Source organism: Pipistrellus hanaki (assembly GCF_964339955.1).
Source record: "Pipistrellus hanaki genome assembly, chromosome: 6".
Lineage (NCBI taxonomy): Eukaryota > Metazoa > Chordata > Mammalia > Chiroptera > Vespertilionidae > Pipistrellus > Pipistrellus hanaki.
Genome location: NC_140508.1, coordinates 5,077,678 through 5,094,230, shown reverse-complemented (window position 1 = coordinate 5,094,230; position 16,553 = coordinate 5,077,678). Strand labels below are relative to the sequence as shown.

Below are 16,553 nucleotides of genomic sequence, written 5' to 3'. Positions count from 1 at the left end.
CGTGTCGACCAGCAGGGACCCTTCTGCGCTTGGCTTCCCGGGTTCTGTGCAGATTCGTGTGTGTGTGTGTGTGTGTGTGTGTGTGTGTGTGGTCAGCAGTGGGTAGCAAGGCCTGAGTCTGACCGGTTTCCTTGAAGCTTGTAGATGTGAAAACTGGAAACTTTCCCAGGTTCAGGCTCATCCTGACTGAAGGCCCGGGGCACGTCGCTTTACCCATCTTGCACAGTGTGGGCTTTCACAGGTGTCAGTGCCAAAATAGTTTGATCTCAGGGCACTGCCCTGTCCCCTCTATGCGTGCCCCACAACACTTTCACCCGTTACCTTGTAAAATTCAGAAACTGGATTTAAAAAAGATATTTTTACTGACTTCAGAGAGGAAGGGAGAGGGAGAGAGACATAGAAACATCAGTGATGGGAGAGAATCATTGATCAGCTGCTTCTTGCATGCCCCACAGTGGGGATCCAGGCTGCAACCTGGCCATGGCCCTTGACCGGAATTGAACCGAGAACCCTTCAGTCTTTAAGCTAATGCTCTTTCCACTGAGCCATACCAGCTAGGGCCAGACTGGATTTTGAAACCCTCAGCCCCAGAGGGGTGGAACGAGGTCACATGGACGGTAGCTGTGTGGCTTTAGAAGGGGCTGTAGTGTCCTTTGGCCCCTGTGGGGTACTCGGTGCTGCCAGGATTCGGGGTGCTGCTGTGTGGGGGGTTGGACAGAGGCTGGAGGTGGAGGAGGTAGGCTGACTGGACAGGGAGATGAATAGATGGGGAGCAGAGACAGAGGGTGAGCACGTGATCAGTGGCAGGAGTCTAAGGTAGACAGAGCCAGGCAGGCCGTGCAGGAAGAGGAGCAGGCACACAGCTGGGGCCTGGCGCCTACCACATCTGGGGGACAGTTCAGGGGAGATATAGGCGATCTAGCCTTCCCCCAACTTAAAGGCCACCTCCCCTCTTAGAGAAAGTGTGAAGGAGAAACAGAAATTTGACCTGTAGCCTCAGGTGGCCACATCAACTCCGCTGGCCTGCAGGAGAAGTAGTCGTACAACTCTGCGTTTCGGGCCGCTTAGGTGCAGCTCTGCCTGGAAGCTGATGTGATCCTGGCAGCCTGACCTTGCCCTGGCCGGGGCGATGGCAGGAGGATGGCTGGGGACAGCTGGGAACTGGCGCTGTTAGTGCTCATGGTGATGTGGCTCTGCCGTAGGTGATCCAGCAGCCGCCCAAGCCCGGAGCACTGATCCGGCCCCCGCAGGTGACGTTGACGCAGACACCCATGGTGGCCCTCCGGCAGCCTCACAACCGCATCGTGCTGACCACACCCCAGCAGATCCAGCTGAACCCACTGCAGCCAGGTGAGGCCGCAGTCGGGGCCACTCACTGAAGGTCCTGTCTTCCCGTTTTCTTACTCTTTTGGGACACACACAACGAAAGGGACCATTTGAGCCATTTGAGTGTCCAGTTCAGTGCGGTCCGTCTTCACCTGTGAGCGTGGGGCAGCAAGTGAAGGCTTGAGAGATGCCATTCAGACTTTCATCTGTGGTTTGGGGTTAGAAACTCACTGCTTTTCAGAACTTTATTGTAGTGGGTGGGGGCATCCTCCCTGGCTCTCTGCCGGGCACGGGCACAACACACATGCAGCTGCATCGGGCGGGCTTCCTGTGTCCCTTGTTTTGCAGTCCCGGTGGTGAAACCTGCTGTGTTACCTGGAACCAAAGCTCTTTCTGCGGTCTCGGCCCAAGCAGCTGCTATGCAGAAAAATAAACTCAAGGAGCCCGGGGGAGGCTCGTTTCGGTAAGGAATGCCTGCTTGAGGTGATCGAGAAGCCCTTGTGACGGTCTTGAATAGCCCAGTACTGTGAGAGCGTCAGTCCTCCGGGTGCCTCACTCGCCCTGCTCTCAGCCTCGGGACCCTCGGAACGCTGATGGGCTCTGTGACGCGTAGGGCTGAGCCTGCTTGTGGTGGAGTTAACCTGTCAGGGCTAACTCCCTGAAGGAAGGGCTGTGCTGTGACTGTCATGATGGAGCTGTAGGAAATGTCTTGGGTCAGAAGGCTTTCATGGGTCTTTTCCCCGCACAGCCAGCAGGTGGCCGGAGCTGGGCCAGTGTTTGAGGAAGGCAAGGGGCCATGTGCCTGGGCAGCCCAGCTTGAGGGCAGCGCCAGGGTGTGGGGAGGGGGCAGGTGCTGGAGATGGGAGGTGAGGTCACTGCAGCTCAGAACTGGGAGTGGATGGAAGGTGGGGAAGCCTGGGCCTCTCCCTGGCAGAGAACGGAGTCAAATGCAGAACAGTGAGCTGAGTGGACCTGTGGTGTCGGATTGGAATGGGACATGGTGGCGTCACCTCCTGGTGCAGTGTAGACAGGTCTGAAGTAGCAGCAGATGGAAATTCCTCACTCTGCCCACCCAAGGAGCTGGAGCAGTGACACCTGGTGGTAGCAAGCTCCCGGGTGCTCAGATCTCATCTTCTGACATCTGTTTTCCTATAGTGACCAGGGTGCCTGGAAAGGCTGACCACCCCCGGCTGGCTCAGGGGGAGGCGAGGTGGGCTCGGCACATCTCCTTAGGTCAGAGAGCAGTGTTCAGGGGGGACAGACAGGGGTCAGAGCTCACACAGAGGTCTTCAGAGTGGCCTTCCTCCTGCTGACCACATCTCTAGGAACAGACTGTCCTCACAGCACAGACAGGAAGCCATGAGCCCATAAAATGAGTAGCTGATGGTTTATGAGGAATGGGACACCCAGTTTCAGAGTGCAGATAGGGGCACACACACTCCAGGTCCTCACATCCAAACACAGGGCGGGCAGAGTGCCCTGGCGGTGGGGAAGCAGGGCAGGGACCATGGGGCTAGTGCTTGGAGGACACGCTAGAAAGGGACCAACAAAATGCAGGCCCTGTGGAGGTGGCGGGCGTAATTGTGTGAAACTCCTGCCGAAGATGTATCTTGTCACGAGGGGCCATCAGATGGAAAACGAGGACGCATGATAAAACAAGTGGCCTGTGACTAAGTGTGAAGGGCATGAGATCCAGGAAGGGCTTCGGAGCATTCCAGGCCTAAGGAGGCTAAAGAGACATCAAGTGAAACGCCAGATGTGACTGTGAACAGGACCTCTGCTGTGGATGGCACTCCTGGGCCATTCCGCCAATCGGGGCGGTCTGAGGCGGCTGGTGATGCGGCCAGGTTCTCGTAGGGCGCCCTTGTCGGCCCAGTCAGCAGCATACGCTCAGGTGGTTCAGGAAGGAGTTCTGTGTACTGAGCTCCAGTTCTCTCCGGAGTCTGCGATTGTGTGATATATAAATTAATGCTCTGTGTCTTTTATTTTGAACCCTTACTGGAGGATATTTTTCCATTGATTTTTAGAGAGAGTGGAAGGGAGAGGGAAAGACAAATATCAATGTGAGAAAAACACATTGATTGGTTGCCTCCTGCATGTACCCTGGCCAGGAAGGAGCCTGCAACCAAGGTACATTCCCTTGAGTGGAACCAAACTCAGGACCCTTCAGTCTGCAGGGTCCATGGAGCCAAACTGACTAGGGCAATGCTCTGTGACTTTTTTTTTTGAAAGTAAAATGAGCAGTTTTTTTTTTTTTTTAAATGTATTTTTATTGATTTCAGAGAGGAAGGGAGAGGTAGAGAGAGAAACATTAATAATGAGAGAGAATCATTGATTGGCTACCTCCTGCACGGCCCCTAACTGTGGTTTGAGCCTGCAACCTTTGCATATATGCCCTAGGCTGGAATTGAACCCGGGACCCTTTGGTCCACAGGTCAGTGCTATATCCACTGAGCCAATTGGCTAGGGCAATGCTCTGTGACTTTTAAAAGAGTTCTATTTGGGGGAACTCCTTGAGCAGTGAGTAGGGTACTGGGTTTTGCTGTCTAAACTTGGCATTGACTGTTGGGGAGTTCTGTGCACATGTCCGTCCATATGCAAAGACTCATGCCCGCCTTGTCCCTGAATGGGTATTTCTTTAGAAGACTGGGGTTACTGTCAAAGAAGACCCCTAGGCTTCCTCATTCAGGTGACAGACAGCACAGAGCACGAGGCAGATGGCAGACGCGTGCCTGGGAGATGTGAGCCATGCTTTCCAAGGGCCCCTGTTCGCTCCCCCCGTTCATTGCCCCTGAGTTGGGACCACCTGAATGCGCTTCTGCTGCAGCCCGTGCTTGGCACAGTCATCTGTTGTTATTACCTTAAGGGACGATGATGACATTAACGACGTGGCGTCAATGGCTGGAGTAAACCTATCGGAAGAAAGTGCAAGAATCTTAGCCACGAACTCTGACTTGGTGGGCACGCTCACACGGTCCTGCAAAGACGAAACCTTCCTCCTGCCAGCGCCTTTGCAGAGGAGGATATTGGAAATAGGTACGTTCCTGTTTCACGGCTGTCACAGGTGTCTGCGTCCCCACGGGGTCTGTGGGTACCATGACTTTAGTGCTCGATTGGGGTCAAGCTGCCCCTCCTAGCAGCTCCCCACCACGGGCTTGCCTGTGTCGTGGTGGTGGTGACGGTGCTCTGCCCGGGGCCTGCCTGGGCTGCCCCGAGGCTGTGCAAGGCAGCAAGTGGTGAGAAAGAAGTGCCTAAATGTGTGAACTATTGCCTGATCCCCAGGTAAGAAACATGGCATAACAGAACTGCACCCCGACGTGGTGAGTTACGTGTCACACGCCACACAACAGAGGCTGCAGAACCTCGTGGAAAAAATATCAGAAACGGCTCAGCAGAAGAACTTTTCTCATAAGGTAACATGCTGTTCCCGGACCCAGTGTCCTGCTGTCCAGTGCATGCAGGCAGCCCCCTGGCTAGTTCCAGTCTCCTGCAGAGCAAGGTGTGGGGAAGATGCACTTCTTGGCTGCAGATTGCTCTCAGGTGCTCTGGCCCCAGGCTGCGGACGGAGGGATTTGTGGCTGGGACAGGCGGAGGTGCCTTTCAGCTAGGGCATGATGGATAGGGTCTTATTCCCAGTTGCCTCTGGGGTTTCCAGCTAACCCTGCAGATGGGGGGCTCCAGTCTGCTCGGTGACTTGGAACATCGCCTGTTGTGTTTTGTTGAGGTCGCCTGTGCCAGAGGCCTGGCCTCCACAGCAGCAGCCAGCATGCATCCTTGTTATGCTCCAGTGAGTGCTGTCCCACAGGCACCGAAGAGCAAGATAGACTGGCGACAGCGCCTACAGAGCAGCTGTTAGAATGAAAGCACAGCTGTTTTATTCTGAAAATGTTTATGCTGCTATGAAAGTTTTAAATGTTACTTAAAACAAACAGCGCAATGTATAAAGTGGAAACTCGCCTGAGCTCACTGCGCCTTTCCTCGTATAAACGTGGAGCACACCGGGTGCCGGGTCTGCAGGGCGGAGCTATGGCAACTGGGCCGGGAAGGGGTGCAGACTGTCCAGCTGGGTTTCCAGTTGATCAGCATATCATTTTACCTTCTTTAGGATGATGACAGATACGAGCAGGCGAGTGATGTTCGGGCTCAGCTCAAATTTTTTGAACAACTCGATCAGATTGAAAAACAGAGGAAAGATGAGCAGGAAAGAGAGATCCTAATGCGAGCAGCCAAGGCAAGTACTCCTGAGTATCTTGGGATGACAGATGCCTCGGGGTTCCTTGGGAGGCTGGAGTGGTGTTTGGGGTGCAATCAGGAGTGGGGCTGGGGTGTGAGGCCTCAGGGGCCATAGCATGTGGGGCAGGGCGCATCCTGGCTCCTGTCCTGTGTCCTACCCCGTCAGGTTTCTATAGCTGGCAGGCACACCAGAGACTGTATCTTAGTTTTTCTGTCCAAACGGGTATTGTTTTCTGAAGAATTCTGTTTGTTTTATTCCCCATGTCATGCAACACAGATTTTCACCTTTTGGCTTTCAGCATTTAACCAGTGTGCCTCCTGTTACAACCTTGGTGTTGCCATGTTGTGAACATTTAGGTCATAACCTATCTTTCTTCTTTCCCTTTTTGAAAAATAGTCTCGCTCCAGACAAGAGGATCCAGAGCAATTAAGGCTGAAACAGAAGGCGAAAGAGGTGAGGAGCTTTGGGGTGGAAGAGCCTTGTCAGCTGCTGGGACCTGTCCCCGTCCCCCGTGGGAGCGTGGGTCTGTGATAGCGTTGGTGAGGCAGCATTTCTGTAGACGCTTGGAGTGCTCGCCCCAGTGGTCTCTGAGCTGCCTGCCCATTTCAGAGCTATGCACTTTCTCACCGGAGTGATCAGTCTGTACTTGTAAATTTGTCCAGAGCTTTCTACGATGAGCACCTCTTGGTTTGTTGTTTTCTGACTGTAAAATATGCTTTCTGTTAAAAAAAAAAGGTTCAAGCATGAAAGAGATTTTAATTTAGAAAATTTGTGCAACCTCTTGTCTGTGAGTCACTGCTGAGAGCAGGAAACGCACCTGAGGTGACCATCCTTGTTCCCTCTTCACACAGATGCAGCAGCAGGAGCTGGCGCAGATGAGGCAGCGTGACGCCAATCTCACCGCGCTGGCCGCCATCGGGCCCCGCAAGAAGCGGAAAGTGGACTCCCCAGGCCCGGGCTCCGGGGCCGAGGTACAGCCGTGTGTGGGGATGGGGGGTGAAGGGGGGCGTGGGGCACCTGGCAGCTCACCCCTCAGTGTAGTCAGATGCACGTAGGAAAACGGGCGTTCTCACATGCGTGGTTGACACTTTACATTAAAATCGACTTATTTGTGAACATCACAGGAGGTGAGTTCTTTCCATAAGAAGTTTAGTTGCATGGTTTAATATGATGAGATTTAGACTGGCTTTGAGAAGAATGTGGGCGATTATAACTGTCAGGGAAAGGGCCTCCACAGGAGAGCTGTTCTTACTGGACGGATCAGGGACCAGCACGGGCCCGTCACTCCCAGCGCGTGTCTGTTTCCTGCTTTGCTTGTTGGCATATCTTTATACATAGATAGGGATCAGCCCTGAAGAAAGCTAATTTTGCTTTAAACTGTCAGTTGTTTTTAAGCTAAATTACATGAAGAGAAAACATCATCTCTGATTCTCTACCGTTCCCGGAGTGCTAGCACAGCACTTAGCTGGTCAGTATAGAGTAGTGGCTGGCGGTGGGGGCCTCACTTGATTACCGAAATGGTTGTATTTCTTTGTTTCAAATAATGTTTTCTCTGAGAATGAAATCCTGGGTTGACAATCTGTTTTTTTCTTTCAACTCTTTTTAAAAAATTAAGATTTAATTTCTCCTACATTCTTGAATAAGCCAAGCAAAACCAGATATATATCACTTAATTTTATAGAACAACAGACTAAAGGTATAAGTGAGTCCAGGAATTAGCCATCCCTGACGTTTTCTCTGTTCTTCGGACCCCTCTGAGGCACCACTGGTTCCTTCCTTTCTAAGGAGTGTCCTTGTGCCATGGTTTCTTGACCAGCTCACAAAAGAAGGGAGGCTAAATCGTGTGCTTTGCTGAACTGCACACCTGTTCTAAACTGAGAAGCAACCGCAGGTGTGTAACCATTCTACTTTTAGCTGCTGTTCCACTGTCTTCCAGGTCCCTGTTCCCTGTAGGCCTCACTCCTCTCCTTTATTGTTTTGAGATTGTCCGAAGTCTGTCTGTGTTGTGTTCAGATTCAGTTCTGTTGATACTTAACCTGCTTGGAGTTCTTAGATCTCTAGGAGAGTATTTTTCCTCAAATTTGGAATATCTTGGCTTTTATTTCTTCAAAATTCTTTTCTGTCATCTTATTTATTTTTTTTACTGGGACTCCCAGTTACATGTACATCCACCTTTTTTTCAGATTGGATAATTTCTACTGACTTATCCTCAAGTTTCCCAACCACGTCTCCAGGTGGCTGTGAAGCTAACATATTCTGAAGTTTCAGGGTTTTCACTTAGGTCTCTATGGTTTCTAATTCTTGGCTGAGCTTCCCCGTTACCCCTTGTGGACAACATATTTTTCCATTTTTCTTTCATCCTGTCTGTGAAAGCCATTTGATATCCTTGTCAAGTCCAACATTTGGGCTGTCTCAGGCTCATCTCAGGCTGCCTTTTCCTCCAACTGCAGGCCATATTTCCTGTTTCTCTGTGTGTCTAGTGATTGTTAATCAAGTGCTGGCTATTGTGCCTGCCGTGCTGGTTGACTCAGGATTTTGTCTTCCTCTCAAGAGCGTTGTTCATGTTTCAGCAGGAAGTCCTGCCCCTTGGCTTGTTTTTCACTTTGGTGTTAGAAAGAGTCTGTAGGAAGCGAATGGGGTCTCAGAAGCCCCTCTGACCTGGCAGCTGCACCTGCAAGCTCTGCCTACCCTGTCCAGGTTGGTTTTAGGTTTTTGGAGGGTGGGTCTTTACTCCTGGGTGCCAGGAGTATGGCGGGTGTTGGCTCACCACAAAAGTACTGCACTGTAGCGCTTCCCTGGTCTGCCCTCTCTGTAAACAGTGTATTTGATACTGATGACTATTCTCTATGCTGAGAGCGTTCTCATCATTTTGTTTTTCTGAATCTCACTGTACCAGACTTTTTTGAAATGGTTCATGGAGACACCGTTCCCCAAGTTCTCCTATCTTGATAACTGCCTTTTCTATTTGAAGGTCAGTTCTGACAGCCATAAAATCCTTGGCTCATGTTTCTTTCCTTGAGAACCTTACATGTGTCACTCAGATACTGGTTCCTGGGAGAAAGTGCTGCCCCAAGTCTGATGATACTGCATTTCTCTTGTGTAATATGTTCTTTTTGCTCCAAGATGCCCACGGAATTCTTTTCTTTAAGCCTTTCATTTACGTGGAGTTGCTTACTCTTGGATTGGCCTTTTCAGTGTAGGTGTGTCCTTTCAGCATACGGCATCAGATCCTATTTCATTCAGGGACACTTTCTTTTTTACGTGTGTGTGTGTGTGTGTGTGTGTGTGTGTGTGTGTGTGTATATATATATATATATATATATATATATATATATATATATTTATTTTTTAAAATCGATTTTTTACAGAGAGGAAGAGAGAGGGAGAGTTAGAAACATTGATGAGAGAGAATCATGGATCAGCTGCCTCTTGCATACCCCCCCACTGGGAATGTGCCTGCAACTAAGGTACATGCCCTTGACCGGAATCAAATCTGGGACCCTTCAGTCCGCAGACCTGCGCTCTATCCACTGAGCCAAACCGGTTTTGGCAGGAACACTTTTTTTAACGGTGCCTTGCTACGTATTTTGTTTTCCTTTTCAGAGATTCCCATTACTCTATGTTGTACCTTCTTTGCACGAATCTTTTCAGTCTCTCTTTTTTTAAATTATACTTTTTATTTTATTTTTTCACCTTTGTAATTTCTTCTTAAGGTGTTATTTGTTGTGCTTCTTTGCTCTTGTGTTCTTTTTAATTTAGTCTTCATTTCTCAAGTGGAATTTTGGTTCTAATTCTAATTCTTGGTTTTGTTGCCTCATTTCTAAGTTTTGTCAATTCTGATTTTTGTTGTTTCATGCCTGTCATTATTTCCTTAATGTCTTTAGTTTGTTTTGAATGAGCACAATACAGTTTTCATCTGTTTTTCTGTCGTCTATAGGGATGCTATCTTGCTCCTTTTCTCCTTTTCCTGTAGTGTCTCCTATGGGACTTGATGCTAATGCTTTCAGTTGCTCACTTTTGTATATTTGTTTTCTTGAACTTTTAAGAAGCAGTGTGGTTTGAGGAAGTTTGTGACTTGATTGGGTTGTTTCCATGGTGGTACAAGTGTGGGTGCTCATGTTCTGAGAGTCCATGGCTCAGCTTCCCACTCCATTTTTCTGCACCGTTCTCTGCTCCCCACCTTCCTCCTGCTCAGCTTGATTTCCTGACTGGGAGCCCTGGTCAGTCCTGTAAGGCTTCCCAGCACTGGGCTGGTGTGTGAGTAGACAGGTCCTCCCAGGTTTAGCTCCTGCTCTAAATGAACCATTGTTCTTCCAGTGAAAGCCTGCTGGCCCCAGGGTTGTAGGCTTGCTGGTGCTGGTTGGCTTTTTCCTACTTGCCCTGCACGGTTTTGCAATACCATTGAGGCATGTGACTGCTGTGGTTCACCTTCACTGGCTTTGTTCTCAAGTGTCTGCTGGTTTGGGTGTTGCTATCTGATTGTTCTGCGGTTTATATGATACTAGAGGTCCAGTGCATGGATTTGTGCACTGATGGGGTCCATTGGCCTGGCCTGCACCCTCTCACAGTCTGGGATCCCTTCGGGGGATGTTGGATGCCTGGTGCATGGATTCGGCCTGATCCCCTCAGGCCAGGCCAAGGGACCCCACGGGCGCACAAATGTGTGCACCAGGCTTCTAGTATACATATAAGATCTTTGGTTAATCTCTTCCCACCCTTTCCCTCCTCCCCTTCCCTCTGAGATTCATTAGTCTGTTCCATGTTTCTATGCCTGTGTGTTGAGCAGCTGCCCCCTGGTGGTCAGTGCATGTCATAGCTATCGGTCAAACGGTCAAACAGTTGAACGATCACTTAGGCTTTTACATATATAGATGGGCCTTTGGCAAGATCCTAAAAATGCTGCCCCTGTTACCATCTCCCTTGAATATGTTGATAAACTTCTTTCAAAGTGTTTTTATTTTAAAATAGTTTCAAACCTACAGAAGAATTTTAGGACTAGTATAAAGAACTCCCTTCATTCAGATTTTCCATTCTGAACACTTTATCACATTTTCTTCTTCACCCTGTCTTCCCACCCCCCATGTCTGTGTGTATGTGCATTTGGTTATTTTATATATATATAGTATTATACATTTACAGAATGGGGCAAAAGTATGTTTATAGTTATGAGTACATGAAACACAGAGTTTCTTCTGTATTATTGTATTGTTTTCCATATGTACACACCCACACAGTTTCTGATATGCTATCCAACCTTGTCATGGGGGGATCGGCACGGATCCTGCCACTGGCCAGTCCTCAGACTGGCCACATTTCACAAGCTGTCCTGGCAGTGTTGATCTCCTTTTCTCTTTGGTCCAGTTCGTGTGCCTTGTTAGTCTCTTCCAAGTGTCCCTATTCTGGCCAGGGTTAGAGGTCAGGCCTTGGGCTCAGGATTGCTGGTGCTCTGCTGTGGTCATCAGTCATCAGGCCCCTGTGTTGACCTGGTGAACTTGATGCCACCTGGTTCAGCTGGCGTCTGCCAGGTCACTCATGGGTACAGTCATGTGTGCCCTCAGAAGGATCAGTCCTTAGTGAGGAGACGTGGCAGGGCTGTGCAGACCACCTTCCCCACCAGACCTCCAGCCTTAGCCCCCGCACAACTGCCACTGCACGCTAACACCACCGGTGCCAATGGGGTTGTCTGTGGTCACACCTGCTCCATCACTAGCTGCCTCTCCTGTAAGAAGAGCTTCGCCTTCTCCCTCCTGCCTTCATCCTCATCTGTTCACATGCGCGCGAACCGGCGGATTCCTGTTGCTCTCAGTGGGTGGTAATCAATCCTCTCGTTATTTCTAGATGGTCAGTGGAGGCTTCTTCAAGCTGCTCTCTATATCCTTTTGAAATGTCACCTCATTCCTCAGGCGTCCCATTTCTACTGGCGCAAGGGCTCCAGCACCCGCCAGCAGCTGGTCCCGAGCCCTGGTTCCTTTCAGGGCCATGCCTATGCATATGTGCGCGTACATGTGTGTGAGCGTGTGTGCATGCTGAGTGTTGTGCGAGTGCCTGCAAGTGCTTACGTGTGTGTGTACTGTGTGTCGTGCATGCATGTGCACAAGCATGTGTGCATTCATGTGTGTGCTGTGTGTCACGAGTGCCCCTTTCAGTATCTGAAGCCAGCTCAGTGTTGACGTTTAAATGGAGGCTGGGTTGGGCACCCCAGGGCCTCTCCAGCGTGCCCTGGCCCGTGCCCCTCCTGGTGGAAACTTAGTTTCTGCTGCTGTTCTCAGTGTGCTGTGTTTTGCTTATGAAACTAATTTCCCGACCATGTCAGTGGCTCGGGTCCTTGTGCGAGGACGGGAGGGCAGTTCCCAGAAGAGTGTTTTGACTTAGGAGGTGAGATATCCAGAAAACCTCTAAAGGGTAGAGAAGGCACAGTGCTTCCACACGGGTAGGGGTGCCGGCGAGGGCGGAGACCTGCTTGAGGCCGGGGAGGCAGAGGAGCCGATGGGAAGCTCGTCACCACGGACGGCGGTGAGGCCTCCGCAGTGTTGGCATTGCTATGGGGACTGCAGGGAAAGTTGTGTTGTACGTGCGATGGGCAACATCAAGCCCAGAATTTAATGTCCTCTCTCCGCCTCTCCATCAGAGATGGTGCTCAGTCTCTTGTCTTTTTATTCCCAAGTTTAAGATTATTCCCTCAGAGTATGTCTTAAAAAAAACCACACAACTTTTTATTTTGAACTAATTTTTACACACACAGAAAAGTTGCAGAAACTTTGGAAAGTTTTAAAAAAATAAATTTTTATTGATTTCAGACAGCAAGGGAGAAGGAGAGAGAGAGAGAGAGAGAGAGAGAGAGAGAGAGAGAGAGAGAGAGAAGCATCAATGATGAGAGAGAAGCATTGATCAGTTGCCTCCTGCACGCCCCCCACTGGGGATCGAGCCTGCAACCCGGGCCTGTGCCCCTGACCGGAACCGAACCCGGGACCCTTCAGTCCACAGGCCAACGCTCCATCCACCGAGCCACACTGGCTAGGGCTAGAGTTTTTGTATATCTGTCACCCAGCAATCCCTACTATGTGTCATTGGTATTATACTGTTTACTGAGGACTTTATTTCATTTTGCTTTTCAGAATTTAAAATTTAAAATTAATAAACATTTTTTAAAGTTGTTTTAGGTTCACAGCAAAATTCAGAGGAAAGTTCAGAGTTCCCTGTAGCTCCTCCCCCTGCTCACAGCCCACCCGGCGGGCGTTTGTAACAGTCAGGGCCCCTGCATTGGCATCATCACCCAGAGCCACGGTGTGTTCTGTTCTGTGGGGCTGGACAACGTGTAATGACATGTGCCCACCATCATAGTACCACACAGAGAAGTTTCTCGGCCCTAAAACCCTCTGTCCCCTCTCTGTCCTCCCCCAGCCCCTGGCCCATGGTCTGTACCGTCCCCACAGCTGCCTTCTCCAGATGTCGCACAGATGGTCACACAGTCTGTAGCCTTTTCAGTTGGTTTCTGTCACTTAGTCGTGCATTTCAGGCTCTTCTGTGTCTCTTCATGGCCTGACGCTTATTCTTTTCGGAGCTGAATGCCATCCCCCTGGCTGGCTGGACCGCGGAGATTCATCCACCCACCTGCTGAAGGACGTCGGGGCTGCTTCCCGTTCTGTCAGTTAAGAACAGAGCTGCCGTAAACGTCTGTGTGCAGGTTTTTGTGGACATCAGCTTTCAGCTCCTTTGGGCAAACACCAGGGAGCGTGACTGCTGGGTCCCACGAGGCTGTGCAGTGTGTGAGACCACCGAGCTGCCTTCCAGAGCGGCCGCACCGGCTGCGTTCCCACCGGCAGTGAAGGGGTCCCCGCCGCCGCTCCCGTCCTCGCCAGCACTGGGCGGCGTCAGTGCTCTGGGTTTGGCGCTCTGATGGGTGTGCAGTGGACTCTCCTCGTTTAACTTCCCTTCCCTGAGGGCTAGGACGCGGAGCATCCTGCCATTTGCTTGCCGGTCATCTGTGTAGCTACTTGGTGAGGGGTCTGGGAAGGTCTTGGCCCATTTTCCATCGGGTTGTTTGTTTTCCTGTTGAATGTTCAGAGTCCTTGTATATTGTGGATAACAGATCTTTATCAGCTGTGTCTTTTGCAGCTCTTTCCTCTGGATCTGTGTTTCCCCATTTCCACCAGTGCCCTCTCTACGGCAGACCCTTGTCTGGGATCCCGCGTGATGTCTGTCCTCACGCTCCGTGGTCTCTTCCCATCTGTGACAGTCCTCAGTCTTCCCTGTCCTTCTGGTCCCGGCACTGTGGAAGGGTACGAGTTGGTTATTTGGTAAAGTCCCTTATTTCGGGTGGGGATTATGCTTCCTTGTGGTTAAACTCAGGTCATGTGATTTTGCTGCACTGTCACAGAAGTATGCTGTGTCCTTCCAGCCTGTCACGTCCGGAGGCCCCAGTGCTGGTGGTACCTGAACACTTGGTCCACGTGGGGCCTGCAGGGGACTCACTGTGAAGTTCCTGCCTTTCCCTTTGTGACTGCCGTCTGTGGGAGACACAGGACTGCATTGCTGTCCTGGCTCTCGTCATCGGTCACTCATTGTGACCTCCTTCAGGTTGGCTCCTGTGTCCTTCAGTAGGAGCCATCACTTTTTAAAGATTTTCTTTCTCACACTACATATTGTTCTAGGCTTATGTGATTTTTCCTGCCATTTCTCTGAGGAGCCCTGGTTCATTTTGTTGGAGAGCCATGCTTGGGGACCAGGGCCTGGGCCCCAGTGAGCTCCTGGGAGGTCCTGCCTTCAGCCCCCCGGCTTCCACACGCACACACTGTCCTTGTACACCTAGACCGAACACAGTGGATTTGTCCTTGCACCTCAGGGTCAGTCTGAGGTCACAGGCTCCTCCCAGCAGCCCTCCTTCCTCTGGCCTGTTCCTCCTAACGGGCAGGGTTCGGGTTCAGAATTGCACAGCCCTGTGCGATGTCCCGTTGGGAATGGCGGTTCTCGTGGTCCTTGTTCTGTTGAGTCTCACAGTGCAGGCCCAGCCCTCACTCTGAGGCACTGAGGTGGGCTCGCCCTCCCAGGGCTGTCCCTGCTTGCCTGCAGTGACCTTCTCTGATTGTCTGTGTGCCGTGGACTCCCACATCTGGGTTGATTTTCATGGCTTGTTTTCAGGTGAAGCGTTGCCGCGCTTGGCAGTCTGAGCTGTCCACAGGCGGTGCTGGTCCCCCGCCTCCTCATTTCCACTCGGCACTGTGTGTTCGGGGGTCCCTCCCTCCTTCTCGTCTGCAGTCGTGTTCCAGCGGTTACCTTGGCACTTCAATCTTTTCCAGTGGTTACTCCCCTGGTTTTCACTTCACTGTTTACTACTCAGCTTGTTCACTTTTCTTTCACCTGTTGGCTGTCGGTCCTCAGTGAACTCTGCCTGTCCCGTTCCCTCCCCTCTTCTTCTGTGTCACATCAGTTCCCCTCTAGGACACTTGTCACTGGTTCTCCTGACTCGTCCTTTCTTTGGTGATGCTGCACATCCCCTGGCGCTCATCCCCTCATCTGTGATGTGCTGTCACTGTCAGGGCGGTGCCCGCCTGTGACAGCCTGTGTGCGGCCTCGGGCGCTGCCCGTCCTGGGACGCCGAAAGGGGCCTGCTTTGTGGGGCCGGGGACTGCAGGCTGGCTCGCAGTGCTGGGCTCGTGCTTCCTCCGGGCTCAGTGCGGCTCTGCGGCCGCTGGTGTGCGCGTGGCTGTGGGAAGCCTGATGCATGCTGATGCTCTTGTCTCCAGAGTTTTGTTTCCTCTTTCTGCCAGAGGACTGGGCTTTGACTCTGAAACTACGTGTTAGGGGTCATGTCAGTGAGTTTCACGGTTAATTTTCCCAGGCCCTTTCAGTATGGGGTGCTGCTCTTAGTCTGTCCTGGAGGGTTTTCTTGGATTATAGTTCAAGTCCTAGTGCTGACCTGCCTGCCCCTCAGGGCTCTGGGGCTCCCATTTCCCCGGTCCTGTTTCCTGACCTTTTCCTTTCCCTCCTCTCCTTTTCTCCTCTCCTGCCTCTCTACGCTTTTATTTGTCTGTTCTCCTCTGAGCACTTTGCAGTGAATTTACTCATTTCTGAGCTACTTTTGTCTTTTCTGTCCGTTAAAAACAAAATCCTGACCCAAGGATATTTTTCCATTGATTTTTTGGAGAGAGTGGAAGAGAGAGGGAAAGACAGAGAGAAACACCGATGTGAGAGAAATACATCGATTGGTTGCTTCCTGCACGAACCCTGACCAGGGTCCTGGCTGGGAGGAGCCTCCAACTGAGGTACATGGCCTTGACCGGAATCAAACCCAGGACCCTTAGGCCCCCAGGCCAGTGCTCTGTCCACCGAGCCAAACCCGCTAGGGCTCTTTCCATTTTTTTTTCTTGTGTTTAATTAACTCTCCTGGTTTTAAATTTGTTTTTTTTTTTCTGGTTTTAAATGTGCTTCTTTCATAATTTTTGAGTTTTTGACTTAAGGTGATTTTCCTGTTCTCAGATGCTTACACATGTGTTTTCTGTTGTTGAACGTGCTCTCCTCCGTGTCCTCTTGTTTCCAGACAGTTCGCCTCTGACCGGCTGGTTTTGCAGCGGTTCTCCAGGGCCTTGCTAGGCTTCTCTGGTTTGTGTTTTACAAGATGAATGGGCCGATGGCTCCCTCTTCTGGCAGCATTTCAAAGTCAGGGTAGCTGGGCAGGCTTTTTGTTTGGTTAGGCTGAGGGGAGGGTGGTGACATTCTTGTTCTTGCAGGACCTTAACTTGTCCCCACTCAGCCCCTCTTCACTCTCACACACTCGGATTATTCCAGGGTCACTACGTCTGAGCCAGGAACAGACTCTCGTTGTCTTAGGTCTCGTGGGTCCTTCGGCTGCAGGGCTGGGGCTGTCCTGCTGTCCTGAGGGCCTCTTCCTCAGGTTCCTCTTACCCCCACGGCTGGACCCTCCTTTGGAGCCAGGTGCCATAGTATGACATGGACACTCCCTCCGATTGGGGAGAAGTAAAAAAAAATAGCTCTC

General features: G+C 51.0%; 1 protein-coding gene across 1 annotated transcript in view; it reads left to right on the top strand.

The window, feature by feature from the left end:
• TAF4 (TATA-box binding protein associated factor 4) overlaps positions 1 to 16,553 on the top strand; it is a 63,942-nt gene that overhangs the window by 44,046 nt on the left and 3,343 nt on the right. The window contains exons 9-15 of the mRNA XM_084888989.1: positions 1,203 to 1,350; positions 1,675 to 1,789; positions 4,193 to 4,362; positions 4,609 to 4,739; positions 5,432 to 5,557; positions 5,957 to 6,013; positions 6,412 to 6,531. Coding sequence (XP_084745115.1) covers positions 1,203 to 1,350; positions 1,675 to 1,789; positions 4,193 to 4,362; positions 4,609 to 4,739; positions 5,432 to 5,557; positions 5,957 to 6,013; positions 6,412 to 6,531 — 867 coding nt within the window. The remainder of the gene's footprint in view (positions 1 to 1,202; positions 1,351 to 1,674; positions 1,790 to 4,192; positions 4,363 to 4,608; positions 4,740 to 5,431; positions 5,558 to 5,956; positions 6,014 to 6,411; positions 6,532 to 16,553) is intronic.